This window comes from Alternaria incomplexa, assembly GCF_024043165.1.
Source record: "Alternaria incomplexa strain BMP 0042 chromosome Unknown scaffold_12, whole genome shotgun sequence".
Classification (NCBI taxonomy): Eukaryota; Fungi; Ascomycota; class Dothideomycetes; order Pleosporales; family Pleosporaceae; genus Alternaria; species Alternaria incomplexa.
The window spans coordinates 1257820-1272800 of record NW_026249861.1 but is presented as its reverse complement, the minus strand read 5'-3'; the positions used below and the strand labels follow the sequence as shown (position 1 = coordinate 1272800).

At 54.2% G+C, this 14981-nt stretch overlaps 5 protein-coding genes across 5 annotated transcripts; 3 read left to right on the top strand and 2 right to left on the bottom strand.

The window, feature by feature from the left end:
- Positions 1 to 23: 23 nt before the first annotated feature.
- Positions 24 to 4066, bottom strand: J4E90_008299 (uncharacterized protein; the record flags this gene model as incomplete). The annotated part of the gene is made up of 3 exons (XM_051437828.1): positions 24 to 2773; positions 2829 to 3065; positions 3118 to 4066. The coding sequence occupies 3 exons, from the start codon at positions 4064 to 4066 to the stop codon at positions 24 to 26; spliced, it is 3936 nt and encodes a 1311-aa protein (XP_051288639.1).
- Positions 4067 to 4445: 379 nt separating this feature from the next.
- J4E90_008298 (uncharacterized protein) lies at positions 4446 to 5687 on the bottom strand (the record flags this gene model as incomplete). Its single annotated transcript, XM_051437827.1, has 1 exon — positions 4446 to 5687. One exon carries the CDS (start codon positions 5685 to 5687, stop codon positions 4446 to 4448), a length of 1242 nt encoding a protein of 413 aa, XP_051288638.1.
- Positions 5688 to 6323: 636 nt separating this feature from the next.
- Positions 6324 to 7706, top strand: J4E90_008297 (uncharacterized protein; the record flags this gene model as incomplete). Its single annotated transcript, XM_051437826.1, has 2 exons — positions 6324 to 7283; positions 7338 to 7706. 2 exons carry the CDS (start codon positions 6324 to 6326, stop codon positions 7704 to 7706), a joined length of 1329 nt encoding a protein of 442 aa, XP_051288637.1.
- Positions 7707 to 9276: 1570 nt separating this feature from the next.
- Positions 9277 to 11203, top strand: J4E90_008296 (putative NRPS-like protein biosynthetic cluster; the record flags this gene model as incomplete). Its single annotated transcript, XM_051437825.1, has 4 exons — positions 9277 to 9715; positions 9763 to 10057; positions 10106 to 10812; positions 10872 to 11203. 4 exons carry the CDS (start codon positions 9277 to 9279, stop codon positions 11201 to 11203), a joined length of 1773 nt encoding a protein of 590 aa, XP_051288636.1.
- A 561-nt stretch (positions 11204 to 11764) lies between these two features.
- Positions 11765 to 13453, top strand: J4E90_008295 (uncharacterized protein; the record flags this gene model as incomplete). The annotated part of the gene is made up of 1 exon (XM_051437824.1): positions 11765 to 13453. The coding sequence occupies one exon, from the start codon at positions 11765 to 11767 to the stop codon at positions 13451 to 13453; it is 1689 nt and encodes a 562-aa protein (XP_051288635.1).
- Between the last annotated feature and the right edge of the window lie 1528 nt (positions 13454 to 14981).

Genomic DNA, 14981 nt, shown 5'->3' with positions numbered 1-14981 from the left:
AAAGATACATATTACGAACAAATCTATCCAAGCATCTGGTGAAGAGCGTTGACTCGGTAGCTCTCACTGCGCTGTACCAATTCTTCGTGGCGTCCTTGATCCACTACTTTACCTGCTTCGACCAAGAAGATTACATCGGCCCTAGCAATCGTCCTCAGTCGATGCGCGATAGCGACGACGGTCACACCGTGACCCTTGACAGCCCGTTCGAGGCCTTGCTCTAAGGCCTTCTCACTCTCCGCATCCAATGCGCTCGTACTCTCGTCCAATAGCAGCAACTTGGGCTTACGCACAAGAGCTCGAGCAATGGACAAACGTTGACGCTGGCCGCCAGATAGCTGGTTGCCCTTGGAGCCACATTCGGTGTCATAGCCTTGGGGAAGATCGATGATGGTGTCGTGTATGTTCGCCAACTTGCAGGCTTCTTGAATCTCTTCGTCGGATGGTGTGTGCCCAGGTCTTGCCCCCAATCCGATATTGAACTTGATGCTCCCTTGGAAGAGAATGTTCTCTTGGGGTACATAGGCGATATCATCGCGAAACGACGCGCCATGATGCCGAGAGATATCGAGGCCGTTGATGGAGATGCTACCGGAGGAGGGAGAGTAGAATCGTTCAAGAAGAGCCAGAACAGTACTCTTACCTGCACCAGATGGTCCGACCAAAGCGCAGAATTGGCCGGGCTGAATGGTCAAGGAAAGAGATGTCAAGACTGGCACACCAGGACGTGCTGGATACGAAAAGCCCACGTCCCGGAAAACAACCCTAGCACCACCTTGTGTGGTAGCTGGTATTGGCGATTCAGCCAGTGCCTCGATATCGTCCTGGTTCTTTTCCAAGAGACTGGGGTCATTGTGGTGACCCGTATCAGGTGTATCCTTGCCCAACTCGATTAGTCCGCAAATGCGCGACATGGCACTCTTAGCCTTCGAGATCTCAGGTGCAAGCGTGAACAGCTGGCCCCATAGCTGTGCGGAGACAAGCATGGCGATAAGAATGACGAAGAACTCAGTTTGGGTGTACCTGCCTTCGATGATGTTCTTAGTGCCCCACCAGTAGGCGAAAGCGTAAATGAATGTACCACAAGAGTTGGCGACGGCCAACCACACGTTGGTCTTGAAGCTCTGCTTCACCATCTCCTTGCGTGGAGCCTTCAGCGATCGCCTGTAAGTTTGAATGATCTCCTCTTCGATAGAAAGTGCATGCACAGTCTTGATGTTAGAGACAGCTTCGATGGTAACACCGATAGAAGAGCTGAAAGCTCCAGCGTGCTTTGCGGCGAATTTGCCAATAGCACGCAACTGCATGAAACCGGCGCCCAAGAGAAGTGGTACGACGACGAGGCAGACAATTGCAATTCTCCATGCGAGGATGTGGGAGAGGATGATGGCGGCTATGAAGTTGACAATGACGGAGAAGAGTGTGCCAATGATGGACCCGCTGAAGCCCGCCAATGATTGGCCATCCTTGGTGATAAATTCGAGGAGCACAGTCGGGCTTCTTGATTCAGACTCGTGCCATTGTAGCGGCTGTTGGAGTAACGTGTGTAGAGATAGGTTGCGGACCTTGTAGATCAATCGTTCCGACAAGAGACCAAACGACGCCCAACTGGTGAAATTGGCCAGGAAGGCGACACAGGCAAGCATGAACCACATCCCAGAGAGGAGTTCACCTCTAGAACGAACATAATCGGGCGTGTTGCATGGAGACATGGTGCCCATGATGTTACCGAACAGGAGACCCGATCCGCAGTACTGACCACCTACTACCAGTGCTGCCAAGAAAGCCAGCATTACGAGAAGTAGGTACGGTCGCGTCAAAGGAAGCATTGTCTTCCTGATAGAGCCCGCAATGACGACACCCTTAGTGTGCTCGATAGCTTCCGCAGCATTGGCGTCGTTCGCTGGCACAGCATCGGGCTCCTGCGCACTTAGCGCCAACTTCTCATTGGTGATAGAATCGGCATCGCGGGAGTCCAGACTGGTTCTTGAGCTGGTCGCACCGTCGTCAGATTTGACGCTTTGGAGGTGAACCATGTCTGCGTATGACCCTTCCAAGTCCATGAGTTGATCGTGGGTCCCTTGTTCGATGATGTCACCCTTCTTCATGACGATGATCTTCGCTGCAGCTCTGATAGTGGACAGTCGATGAGCAATCGAGATCACTGTCCGGCCGCGGGAAGCCCGTTCAATAGCAGCTTGGATGCGCTGCTCACTAGCTGAATCTAGAGCAGCGGTGGCTTCGTCGAGAATCAAAATACGAGGGTCGCGGACCAGAGCTCGGGCGAGAGCAATACGCTGCTTCTGTCCACCACTGACGAGACTGCCGCTCGAGCCAACCGAGGTCGCGAACCCGAACTCCAGGCGATCGATAAAGATAGCAACATCGGCGAGGTCCGCAGCATCTTTCACAAGCTGAACGATCTCTACAACTTCAGGACCAGCCTTCTCGGCGACTTGAGCAAGATCCTGGCCGCCCCTGACGTCTTCCGCAACCTGAGCGAGGATTCCGCTCAGCAACGTTTTCTCGAGATGGGCATGAGGCGGGCTGTTGACGAGACCGAGAGCAATGTTCTCCAAGATGGAGCGATCAAGAAGTGAAGGTTCTTGCTGGACGAGACTGATGAAACCTCGGAGAGACTTGATGTTGATGTCTTTGACATTGCGGCCGTCCAGAAGTACATCGCCAGATTCGGGGTCATAGAATCGGCTGATAAGACTAGCGACTGTGGACTTGCCGCTTCCGGAAAGACCCACGATAGCAGTCAGTTTACCTAAGTTAGATGGTCAGTATACGTACTTCCATTCCGTGCCATGTAGGTGACGTACCAGCTTCGCATGTTAAAGAAATACCATTCAGCACGGGATGATCAGGCCTTGAACTATACGTGAACGCGACGTTGCGGAACTCAACAGTCCCATCAACATGAGTAGGCTTCTCCGCGGATGACGAGGTGTTGTCGATGGTGGGTTGAGTCTCGATATCCTTGCGCAAGCGCTCGAAAGCTGATATCGCCCCGCCAAACAACGGCAACATCGGCGCGATCTGACTGAGAACGATAGCACCTAGTATCGGAAGTTAGCATCAGAAGAACTAAACGATCGGTAAGATACTGACCATCGAGCAGAATGAACGTGACGGTGTAGATCTCTCCGATAGTCGCACTGCCTTTGCCCTCGAGAGAGTCTGCGATTCTGCGACTACCCTGCCAGTAACCTAAGGCGCTGGCCGAGAAGGCGATGAAGTAGAGCAGACCAGCCTGGACCGCAGCGGTTGTGGCCTTCTTGACACCTGCTTCACGAGCATCGCTCAAATGGCCCTCGAACTTTGCCTCGAGCCTGGCATTTGCACCCAGCGCATGCACGAGGCCTACATGACTGAGAGCTTCGGACGCGATGGCGCTAGCGGACCCAAAGCAATCCCCGACCTTGGCAGCATACTTGCCAAAAAAGTGACCGCCAACCACGGCCATGAGCAAGAATGCAGGGATTAAAGAGACGAGCATGCCAGCGATCTCGGCATTCTTGATGAAGCCAACGATGTAGGCCGTGACACAAAAGGAGAGGCAAGTCAGTGCCACGCCAACCTTTTCGCCAGTACCACTCTCGATTGACTGGATGTCGCCGTTGAGTCGAGAAGACACTTCTCCGGCCTGTAGGTTGTCAAAGAAGGCCATGTCCTGTCGCAGCAGGTTTCGGAGGTAACGGTCTCGGATGCGTTGAGCTAGGCGCTGTGATGCCAAGTTCCAGCATACAAGGTGCGTGTAGATGCAAGTGAAAGTGCCACAAGCGATGTAGACGAGCAACAGGATCTTGGGCGTGATGTTGGCTTCTTCAGACCCGTTAGAGCTACCTTCGCGGTTGTTGCATGTCGCAACATTGATCTCATCGACCAGTTGACCGAAGACGATTCCGATGAGCGGGAATGGCACGCCTGCTGCAATGGCAGCTATTGCGCCCACGAAGACCAGTATCTTGTCGAGCCATGTCGGGTCTGCGTAGAAGAGGAGGTGGAGGAAACCAAAGAAGCGCCTGATAGAGGCCCCCGAGGGCTTGCTGAACGGCATTGAGCCTGTGTGATGGGTTCAGAAGCTCAAGAAGGAGTATCTCGCGCCGTATGCAATGGTGAAGCTGCGCGAAGACGCCTGCATGAGGTTCATCCGGGCGCTATGGCCCCACCAGGAGGCGATGGCCAAGATCGACATGGTGCAGCAGCAGGGTCAACGGCTAGCACAGCGTGAAGAGGCATAGCGTCACGTGAAGGAGGATGCGTGGTGGAAAGTGGTGTGGGCCGGTGTGGTTCGTGTGTGGAGGCTTCAGGACGTGTCACCGAGTCACTTGCATTGGGGTCTGTGCTCAAGTTGCATCAGATTAGATAAAATTTTGCACCATCTAGCGCCTAAACCTTGGAACCCAGAACCCACAGCTGCGCGCCATCATCCCGCTCTATATCCTAGCCTGGACCTGTAGTCCGGCGCCATCCCGTACTTCAGATGACCCTGTCGCTACCTTGCGCACGATCTCGCCAGCCATCAAGGCAATGTCCTTGGCCAATGCACGTCCGCCCTCTGACTTTGAGGACACCAGCCACAGCCGGCAGCCCTCCGCGACGGCGCCACGCTTGAACTGCACTTCCTCCAGGCTTTCTCCCTTTGGCCGGCAGCCCAGGATGAGCGAATCAATGCCCTGGAATAATGCTGTGCTCGAAAGCGGACTTGCTGCAGTATCCCTGATGATGAAGTCGGACTGTGAGCACGCGGCAGCAGCGTCCTTCCTGATGATGACGCGCAGTCTGAACTCGCCCTTGGACTGGACTAGCTTCTCGTACGCGCGCATGTAAATCGTCTGGATGAGCTCTGATGCTTCCGTGACGGAGGCTGGCTGCGCGCTAGTCGGTTTGGCCCAGATCGAGCAAAGTTGGGGTTGCGCCGGCTTCGTGTCGTCGAGAACCGTCAAAGGGGCCAGCGATTCGTCCTCTGTCACAACGGTAATGTTTCCCAGACGCGAGCACGTCAGGAGATCGTCCAGCACCTCGGCAGTCTTTTCGCCTGAGCCAACAAGAGACACGTTGAGCCGTGGCTCATTGGCTCCTCGCAGTTCGTTACGCCTGCTGGGGTACTCGTCCATGGAGATAATCCGCTGCCCGGATAGGAAGTCAACATTCGGTAATGGCTGCGCAGCCGGACTGCTCGCTCTCGATGGGGAGGGTGCGACAAGACTCCTCGCCCGCACCACGTATGTCTTGCCTGCGCTGTCCTTGACGGCCACCTTCCAGCTTTGCACAGCATCTGCCTCAACTCCGGGCGCTACACCAACGACTTCGCTGCCATAGCGGACTTCGTCTTTGAAGTGCTCGGCGGACCACCTCATGTAGTCTTCGAATTCTTCTCGTAAAGGGTTGAGACGATCCGAGTTTGAGAACTCGATGAGACGTTTACGAGCGAGCAGATAGTTGACATAGCTGAAAGCAGTCCTTGGGTTGCGCAGAGTCGCCAGGTCGTACATGAAGGAGCTCTCCATTCGCGTTCTCGAGATGTTGGATGTCGATCCCCATGAGAAGGATTTATTCTGCTCGACGAAAAGCATTTTGGACGGTGTCTTAGACTCGCGATTGGCGATGGCTGTGGCGAGTTGAGTTGCGCCAAAGCCAACGCAGACAAGGTCGTAGTATGGCGATGAGTCTGCCATAGGTGCGGCAGTCGTTGCGTCAATTGCTCTTCTCTCGGTTGAAGTCATAATGGAAGGATGTTTGGTTGATCTGGAGCAAGTATCGATTGTCGTCCTCTAGATTTGTACAGCAAGAAGGTGTTTCAGCGCTAAGAGATATAGTATCACAGCGACATAACTCGATTGCACAGCTCAGGCACAATTTGCAGACCCCGCGCACTGGCCATCATCAAGGTATACTGATGCCCACGCTCGAAACAACGATGTCACCAATGGCTAGCGTCGCCGGTACTCAATGCGCGATACATTTTCGTCCACTGACGCCGACCTGCATGGGTTTGTGGAAGCTAGACTCAGGCCCACATGGGGTGGATCAGCCACCAAATCGGAGCTTTCCTCACGCCACCTCTTGACCACAACCCTGTGACCAGATTTCCTTGCCGGAGAATGGGTAACAAATCCCTCTAAGCCTGCGTAATGCGGTGGGCTAAGCTATACCGGATATTAGGAACGACCTCGGTTAAACATTCACGCATCGTATTCTGAGCATCTTGAACGACTTCAAGCATCAGGGTTATAGCTTCTCGTACATTGCTGTCGCATGCTCAACTTTGTCTTCAGCTCCTTCTTCATCGTCCTCAATTATCATCTATCATTATGGCGCAGCAAGCAAAGCCGGATACCGCGAAAGAACCGCTCGTTCTCAAGCTTCCTCATCCATACCTTACGGCATACACTGTCGTGAATGTGGCACCAGAGGGCCAGCCTGCTAGCTACCAAGTCCAGCTATCTTCATCAAACACCACCAGCAAAGGCATCGCTCCACCCACAACCTTACATAACGGGACTGTCACATTCAGCGACGTCGCGACCTTGAGCCAAGATGCTGTTCCACCGATGGGAGATAACAGTTCTTGGGCTCGCACTCGACGATCTCCATACGTGACAGTTACGTGGACCCAAGATCGTCCATCTGTCCCGCAGCTCTGGCTCATCGCCTACGCGTTGGTCTCGCTGCACCCTCTAGTTGAGAACTTCCGCGTGCTATTGTCAGGGAAGGACTCTCAAGCACTAGCCCAAGAGCTATACGCCACTGGTTTGTTTCATTCGCATCCAAAGGGTTCCAACGCGTCGGCACCTCACGATGGCCATCTCCTCTTCCGCGGAACATTCTGGCAGGGCGCGGCATCTCCATTCGGTGCTCGACCAGTCTGGGCACCACATCTCGATGCCTCAGGAAAGCCGATCGATAGGCGGTATCCTCCCTTCCCGTTCCAGAATGCACCATCAACACAGTTTCCGGCGCTTCCACGGCATACTCAGCATCCAGTTCGGGAACCGAAACCTGAGCCGGGCTCGATCATCTATAGCCGATGGGTACCACATCTGAAGGAGCACTTCACGATGGTGGCTCTCGACTACACCAATGACGAGCATCTCCGCCTTTTCAACAAGTGGCAAAACGACCCACGTGTCGCTGCGGGATGGAACGAAACCGGTACCCTGGATCAGCACCGTGAATACCTCCGAAAGCTGCATGAGGACCCCCACGTCCTCACCATGTTCGCTGCCTTCGACGACATACTATTCGCGTACTTTGAAGTTTATTGGGCGATGGTAAGTCAAGATCTCGTTCGATCCATTGTAGCATTGAACTAATACATGTCACAGGAGGATCACATGGGCGCCCACTACGAATCCTCGCCCTATGACCGCGGAAGGCACTCACTCGTCGGAGACGTCCGGTTCAGAGGACCGTATCGTGTCTCAGCGTGGTGGTCTGGCCTAATGCACTACATGTTCCTCGATGAGCCGCGCACCTGGAACTTGGTCGGTGAGCCCGCCGCAACGAGTAGCACGGTGCTAGCATACGACTTCGCCCACGGCTTCCACGTTGAGAAGCTCATGGATCTTCCTCACAAGCGCAGTGCGCTGATGATGGTCAACCGTGAGAAGTTCTTCACGTTGAGCCCATTCACTTGGGACGGCGAGAAGAAGGTCCGCCCAAGCCTAGATGCCGGCGCAAAAGCGAAGTTGTAACTTGACATTCCGCGCTCTTTTCTCGATACCATGTAGCTATACCGCTTTCCATTAATGTAAAATGTGCCCATGTTCATCTTCCAACTCAATGCGTGAGCCATTTCCCTTTCCGATCACGTCGGAACTAGCTTCCGCCCCCAAGTACCGCATCCCGGGTTTCGCCTGGAGACGGCTGCAACATTTGTGTTATGCATTAGACAGCTTCCGCATACGCATTCACAAGCAAAATTACAAACACTACAATTCTCCCGGCTATTCGTATATCCCACGCTAACCCATGGCACGCACGTCACATATGACATGACCTCACCTCCGCTCCATCCAATGAAAGGCGGTCTGCACCCCGGTCTGCTCGCTGCAGCATGCGGATCTGATAATTAGCCGCAATGTTTTTATCTGATCCGTCGGTGCATGGCGCTCAAGCCAGTGCGCACCGCGAGTGGACGGCGGCATACACCTACATGGATGTCTTCGACCGCATTTTCACGCGCTCGCATGACGGTGACGGTCACTACTATGTGGAGATGTGGTGTGGATGCAACACGTAACGGCACTGCAGCGACACGACAGGACAGGCTCCAGCCCCCGGGTTCCAATCTCGAACTGGTAGATCGCTACGCCGATGGTGGATGTGGGATGAAAAATTATCAGATGCACCGGCATGATACCAGGGCGCCTGATGGGGCAGGTTAGAGACAGGCCAGTAAATTATCTGATCTGCTGGGGGTTTATTGCCCAGCCGGATACAAGGCGCTAGAGCATCCCTTCCCACATGTGCACCTCCACATCCAGCGCCGCATCCCATGCCGGACGCCTTACTCGTACTTTCCATCTGATAAAATTTCTTTTGATCTGATAAAAATTTGCTCTGCATCAATGCGCCTTTTACGAGGAAGGGCCCACCGATGTCGCAGCTGCTGTACACCAGTAGATGGTCCGTTTAATCTTATCAGATCAAGATCGAGCGCCCGACCCTTGTCGGTCTACTACCCCGACAATGGTGGCTTCGCCGCTTGCTGTCATCGGTCCCAACATGCAATGGGAACGAACTACACCACGGGGCGATGCGACTTCGAGCGACGATCTTTGCCTGCTGTGAGTAAGGAAAATTCTGCCCATCACTTGATGGTGCCTTGTTAGCCTGGCTGCGGCGTTGCGTCCGGAAGGAGCAGGGCTGAGCGAGAGGCCAGCGATGGCGTGGGTAGTCGATCGAATCGTGAGTGATGGCCCACAGACGCGTCGTTTCGAGGGCTCCGGAGACGGCTTGTTTGGAGGGCGAGATGGGTTGCCTTGTTTGTGCTCTTAGATCCGAGCCATCGGCGAAGCACCGTCATTGAGTTGTTGTTATCGCTGAGTGCTATGGCCGAAGTTGCTACGTCGAAGGTTCATCGTTGGGTGATTGATTGCCTTTGGGTGTTGTTGTATACTATTGCTTCTTTATCGTTTTCTTTCTACGCCTTCAATCAGCTTAGTCGCCAACTTATACCCACCGTTGCGAACTCTTAGTTTGGGGTAGCATTCGGATCGCTTCAAGACGCTGCTTCCGAGGGAGCGACATACACACATCGACATGGGGGAGATATACGACCAATCGCGGAATGACGCATTACAGCGTCTGAACCAAACACTACTTCAAATCGACCCTTACATCCTACCACCATATCCCAACCTCTCCATCGTCGCAGGACCATTGGACCCACCACTACTCCAATTGACACTTTCACAACTACTTCAGCGACAAGTCGAGTGCTATCCAGACAATGAAGCTGTTGTCATACCCTGGACAGGTGCGCGGTGGACGTATAAGAAGCTATGGGAGGAGTCAAGTTTGCTCGCAAGAGCACTATTGAAGGAGGGAGTGCGACCGAGGGATAGAATAGGAATCATGAGCGGGAATTGCGAGAAGTACATTGCTCTCTTCTTTGCTTGTGCGAGAGTAGGGGGTATTTGCGTTACCCTCAACAATACGTATACGGCGACGGAGATGGAGTATGCGCTGAAGCACACCAGTGAGTTATGCTGACATATGACATGGAAGAAAGACTGACCATGGTAGAATGCAGAATACTATTCACGACACCTACGATCGCGCGCTTCGACAACGGGCCATTGCTCGAGAAGCTCAGCCAAGACGATATCAGCTCCGCACTACCAGACCTCAAGACCGTGTGCCTGATACGCGGTCAACACGACAGCTTCATCTCCTACTCTTCCCTCATCGGAGAAGCTCAATACATCCCCGAGCACATCCTAGATATCTTCGACGGCATAATAAGTCCTTACGATGTCGCGAACCTGCAGTTCACGAGCGGTAGTACTGGCAACCCGAAGGCTGCCATGTTGACACACCAGTAAGCGTTACCATATCATCTCAGCTGGTCTTTTACTGATGTATATAGCAACCTCATCAACAACTCCCGCTTCATCGGCGACCGCATGGACCTCACACCGAACGACACCCTCTGCTGCCCACCACCTCTCTTCCACTGCTTCGGTCTCACCCTCGGCCTCCTCGCTTGCCTCACACACGGCGCAAAGATTGTCTTCCCGGCAGAACAATTCGATCCAGTCGCTTGCATGCGCGCTATTGACGCTGAGCGGTGCACAGCCTTACACGGTGTGCCGGCTATGATGGAATCTATAATGGACGTGCCACGGCCGGAGGGCTGGACCAGCGATCTAAGAACAGGCATCGTAGCGGGAAGTCCAGTGCCGAAGTGGCTGATGGAGCGCATGGTCAATGAGCTCAACATGTCGGACTTCACGTCCTCGTATGGGCTCACCGAGGCCAGCCCGACGGTGTTCAACGCACACACAACTGACTCGCTGCATGCGCGGTTGACTACTGTCGGAACGGTGTTACCACATGCACGCGTCAAGATCGTGGATCATCAGGATCGCGTCGTCCCAATCGGCGTCAGAGGCGAACTCTGCGTTGCTGGATACCAGGTCTGCCGCGGATACTGGGAGAATGCTGAGAAGACGGCAGAGCTCATCGTTCGCGATGAGTATGGCGAGCCTTGGCTTCATACTGGTGATGAGGCGGTTCTCGACGTGGATGGTTATTGCACCATCACCGGTCGGTTCAAGGATATCATCATCCGAGGTATGTGTCTCCCTTCCGTCAACACAACCATTGAAGCCTGCGTACTAATGAAATGTTAGGAGGCGAAAACATCTACCCTCTCGAAATCGAAGAACGTCTCGTCGCACACCCATCCATCGCCCGCGCCATCGTCGTCGGCGTCTCACATCCGCGCTACGTCGAAGTGCCCGCCGCTTTCCTCCTACACGAGCCCAACACGGATAAACCGGATTTGGCTGAGGTGCAGGGCTGGGTGCGGAAGGTGCTGGGCAGGCATAAGGCGCCTGTGCATATCTTCTGGCTGGGGGAGGATTGTGATGCCGAAGTACCGTTGACAGGCAGTGGTAAAATCAAGAAGTTCGTGTTGAAGGATGTTGCGGAGGGTTTGTTAAAGCCCGCGGCGGGGAGGTAAGCACTGTGTCACGTGCTGACGTGCCGCGGATGAAATTTAGCGTGTTACGGTTTCGCGCAAACATCATTGTTCTTATCGCGACTTCATCATCGTCTTTGCGCGGTTGCTTCTCTTCAGCTGTGTACATGTTACCGACTTCCTGAATTATTTTGTACCTCTTGCTCAGACTCTTTCCCCCGCTGACAGTCGTTCCTGTCGTCCACAACTTGACGCTCCACGGAGTCGCACAATTGACGTCATGTCGTCGTCAAAGCTACACCATTGCCAATGCTTTGTTTTGGCTCACGCGACGCACTGGACCAATGATGCACCAGCTATTACATGAACCCGTCATGATAATTGACAGTTTAGGCATATACAACACTATGTACCTCCACGTGCAGCTCCTACGCTCCTTCCACCTGCCGTTAAGACATGTCGCTGTCTGCCCCTCGTCTCTTCCGTATCTCTCTCCTACGAAACACCGCACGAGTATCCTCCATACGTCTAGCTTCATATAGCAGACTCGCGCCCCGCCTACAGCAAACACCGAAATACGCTTTCGCAGGACAACGAGCGAATATGGCGACCGTGAGCGGCGATGCGCCAGTAGCCACGGCCAAGACTTCGAGCCCACAACACTTCATGTACACGAGCGGAGAGACGGACCCTGTCTGGATTCACCACTTGCCGTACAAGAGCATCCCCAAGTTCCCCAAGCTTGACAAGGACCTCGAGACGGACGTCTGCATTGTCGGCGCCGGCATCTCCGGTGTCTCAGTTGCTTATGAGCTCGTCACTCGTGGCCTGAACGTCGTCTTGATCGAAGGCCGAGAGGTACTTTCAGGTGAAACTGGACGTACCAGCGGTCATCTCGCCAACGACCTAGACGACGGCTACACTGCGATTGCGAAGAAGCACGGGGACAAGGGCGCAAAGGCGGCCGCCGAATCACATACCTGGGCGCTCAACCGCGTCGGCGAGATCTCCAAGCAGCTGGGCATTGAGTGCGAGTACCGCCATCTTCCCGGCTACGACTTCTCGCAATACCCCAAAGACTCAAAGGACCATGCGAGCGACATCAAGACTCTCATCGAAGACGGCGACAAGGCGAAGGCGCTCGGTATCCCCACGGAATACAAGGAGGGTTTCAAGCTCAAGGGATGGGAAGGCAGCATTGATCAAAGCGATGCCGTCATATACCCACAGCAGGCGACGTTCCATCCCACCAAGTACGTTGTTGGTGTGCTCGATTTTCTCAAGCAGCAGTCCAACTTCTCGTGCTACACCAACACTCGATGCATCGACGTGCAGGAGAAGGGCGTAGAGATCATGGGCATGGGCCACAAAGATGTCTACGTCAAGACAGCCGACGGAAACACCATCAAGTGTGCTGATGCCGTCGAGGCTACTTGTGTCCCGCTTCAGAAGCTCTCTGTCATTGCCGAGGAGGAGTACTTCCGCACCTACTGCATTGCTATTCGCGTGCCCAAGGGTTCAGTCGAAGACGCCCTAATCTACGATTCGGCCGAAATCTACAAGTACATACGTCTCACCGAGTGTGACGAGAAGGATGACTACATGGTCGTAGGTGGAGGTGACCACAAAGTTGGCCAAGCCGACACCGTCGCACCCTTCAAGGAGCTTGAAGAATGGACACGCGCCCGCTTCCCACAAGCAACCACAATCGATTACAAGTGGAGTGGTCAGGTCTTCGAGCCCGTCGACCACATGGCGTTCATCGGCAAGAACCAAGGAAACAAGCACATCTACATCATCACCGGTGATTCTGGCAACGGTCTGACTCACGGCGTCCTCGCCGGAAAGCTTATCGCAGACTCGATCACTGAGCAACCCAATTCCTGGATCGCCGCCTACGACCCCAAGCGTCTAGCTTCCATCGCAAAGTCCGCAACCAGCATGATCAGCCACGACCTCCAGATCAACGCCCAGTACAAGCGCTTCGCTCAGTCGGATATCAAAGACATCGAAGACCTCGTACCCGGTGAGGGCGGTGTTCTCAACACCAACCCCACTAACCCGCTCGCTGTGTACAAGGATGAGGGTGGCCAGGTTCATAAGTTCTCCGCGCTTTGCCCGCACCTGAAGGGCGTGGTCTGCTGGAATACGACTGAGAAGAGTTGGGATTGCCCGGTTCATGGGAGCAGGTTTAGTAAGGATGGTGTGCAGCTGTGTGGGCCGGCGAAGATGGGTCTTGGGCCTGCGAATGAGAGTGGTGAGAAGATGCAGCAGCAGGCTATTAAGGGCTGAGTGTTTGATGCGATTAGTCTCAGGCGGCGAGTACGGTAAAATTACTTTATGAATGGAAAAACATATTTCAAAGTATCATCACGCTGTTGCGTCATGGTGTCATTGGTGTAGACTGATTTAAATCTGAGCACAACCACAGGTCATGCAGAACGCTCTTTGTGTCAAACCTCTGTAGAGAAGCTTTTGGCTTAGGAGAAGACAGCAAGCCACTCTAATTGCCTGGCAAACATGCACCTGCCTCTTACCATCATGACAGAAAATATCACATCCTCTTTCACTGCCCTTTCACGCTCACCTCCACCCATTCCCCCACAATCACTAACGTCATACCAATAACAACGCGCACTCTCACTTACACACAACATCCCATATACTCAAAATATTCTATACGAATCTTACCTACCGTCGCCAATCACCACCTCCACACTCGCTCGCTCGCTCGCTCCTGTAGTCCACTCCTTCCGCGCACCCAAAATGGCAACACCAAACCGCAACCGCGCCCGCAGCTTCCAACGCGTCGACCGCGCACAAAGCATACTCTCTGACTCCCAGGCCTCCTTCAACACACCGCGTCCCACACCGCCACCGCCACCCACGCGAAGCGGTCGCGGCGTACGCGCCAACAGCACCGTCAGCGACGCACCCTCGCTGCTCGAACAAGACACACCGGGAAAGTCCGCGAGGAAAGAAGCAGCAGCCGCAAAGTTATCCGCACACTACCACTTCGCACCCACGGTCCCGAATCCGTTTGCAGGGACGCTGGAGGCGAGTTTGGATGCGATACAAGCCTGGGGGAGAGTTCATAGCAACCTTGGAACGAAAGGACTACATCCGCTTATCGACACTTTACTCTGGCCTGTGGATAACAAGACGGATTGGCCGGCCTTGTTCACCGCGCTTGAAGACCGCCCTGCAGGCCGATTTCGGTATCTGTGCGAGGAGGTACTTTTCCTTGTCACGCGGACGTTGCTGCCGGAGGGGATTGTGCAGAATAGGTCGCTTATGGCTAGGCTTTATAATAGGAAGAAACAGCTTGCTATGCGGTTGGTGCTGCGGTATGATATGTTGCGCGAGTGGAAGATTGAGCATGGGGCGACGGGTCGTGAGATGCCTGTTGCTGTTGCGTCGGTGCCGCCGAAGGGAGTTCCGGCGCCGGAGCCAGTACCCGTGAGTTTCCCCGCCAGGTTTCCGCATAGAAAGGCGCGGCTGCCTAATATTATTGCGACGGTGATTGCGGCGCCGGCGGGAGGGTATGGGACGCATGGTGTGATCGCGAGGATGAAGCATCATGTTACGGCTTTGGACGATTATCTGCTGTTGACTGATGAAGAGGTGGCGGGGTTGGGTGGTATCGCGCTGTTGGAGAGGGTGTGGCAGGTTCTTCTGCATTGGCAGTGGTTGAGGCAGAATAATGAGGTTCTGGAGGAGATGGAGGTGCATGGGTGGGAGGAGCTGGAGGGCAAGGCGGATGAGTCGGAGTGGATTACTGATGATGTGAAGAAGAGTGCGCAACCTGGGAGTAAGAGGG